Raw genomic sequence first — 1,038 nt, 5'->3', positions numbered from 1 at the left:
GTATACCTAAGTACCGAGCACCACAAGGGTCCCAAGAATATTTTTCTGATTGAGTTTTCACTGCACCAGCTGAACTTCAGAATATTCCTCCTTTCCCTAACCAAGCATAGGACAGCCTGAGGGATGACATCATCACTCCACTTATTTCACTTGACCTATCTGGTCCTTTTCTTAATTGTTCTGTAAACGGCAGGATTATATCTTGCCTGGTAGACACAGGAGATTCCCTCTCCACTTTAAAAGCTTCTGATTTCTCCAACATACCTCTTTCTGACAACATTGTTAATGCTGTCTGCATTAGCGGACACCCTATACCCCACCCTGTTTCCAAACCCCTTACTGTCTCTATCGGTCCCATTTCTGAGACACATGCCTTTTTGCTTAGGCCCTCTACTCCTGTAAATCTTTTGGGAAAGGATTTGTTGTGTAAATTGGGCTGTGTCATCTACTGTTCCCTAGATGGCATATACTTAGAAGTGCCGGAACCAAGGGAGGCTGAGTTTTTGGCTCTGTTACAAGAACAACTGGAGGTTAATTTTGAAGCTGACACTTCCTTGTTGCAACAGGAACTGTTGGCTCAAGTCCCTCCACAGTCTCCCCATGCCAATGAGGTGGGCCACATGCTCAGCGCAGAGCCTGTGCACATCACTCTCAATCCTGCCAAACCTCTCCCTTGTGTTCCGCAGTACCCTATTTCTAAAGAAGCCGAGGAGGGCATTCGACCTGTTATTACTTCCCTCCTTAAACAAGGAATCATCATCCTGACCCGTAGCACATGCAACACTCCTATCCTTCCTATTAAAAAACCCGGTCGAGATACTTATCGCTTTGTACAAGACCTTCGTGCTGTCAATGCTGCAGTCCTACCTACTTCACCTGTTGTTCCCAACCCAGCCACTATATTATCCTGTATTCCTGCTACTGATACTCACTTTACTGTAATAGACCTCTGTTCTGCCTTCTTTTCTATTCCTATTCACCCTGATAGTCAGTTTTTGTTTGCTTTCACTTACCAAGGTCTTCAGTACACCTGGACTC

At 45.2% G+C, this 1,038-nt stretch overlaps 1 protein-coding gene across 1 annotated transcript in view; it reads left to right on the top strand.

Moving 5' to 3' along the window:
• Nucleotides 1-1,038, top strand: part of LOC112547983 — a 12,308-nt gene that overhangs the window by 10,176 nt on the left and 1,094 nt on the right. The window contains exon 3 of the mRNA XM_025191718.1: nucleotides 460-987. Coding sequence (XP_025047503.1) covers nucleotides 460-987 — 528 coding nt within the window. The remainder of the gene's footprint in view (nucleotides 1-459; nucleotides 988-1,038) is intronic.

The sequence above is a fragment of the Alligator sinensis genome, unplaced genomic scaffold, assembly GCF_000455745.1.
Source record: "Alligator sinensis unplaced genomic scaffold, ASM45574v1 scaffold696_2, whole genome shotgun sequence".
Classification (NCBI taxonomy): Eukaryota; Metazoa; Chordata; order Crocodylia; family Alligatoridae; genus Alligator; species Alligator sinensis.
The sequence above is the reverse complement of the archived record's forward strand: the minus strand, read 5'-3'. Positions and strand labels throughout refer to the sequence as shown.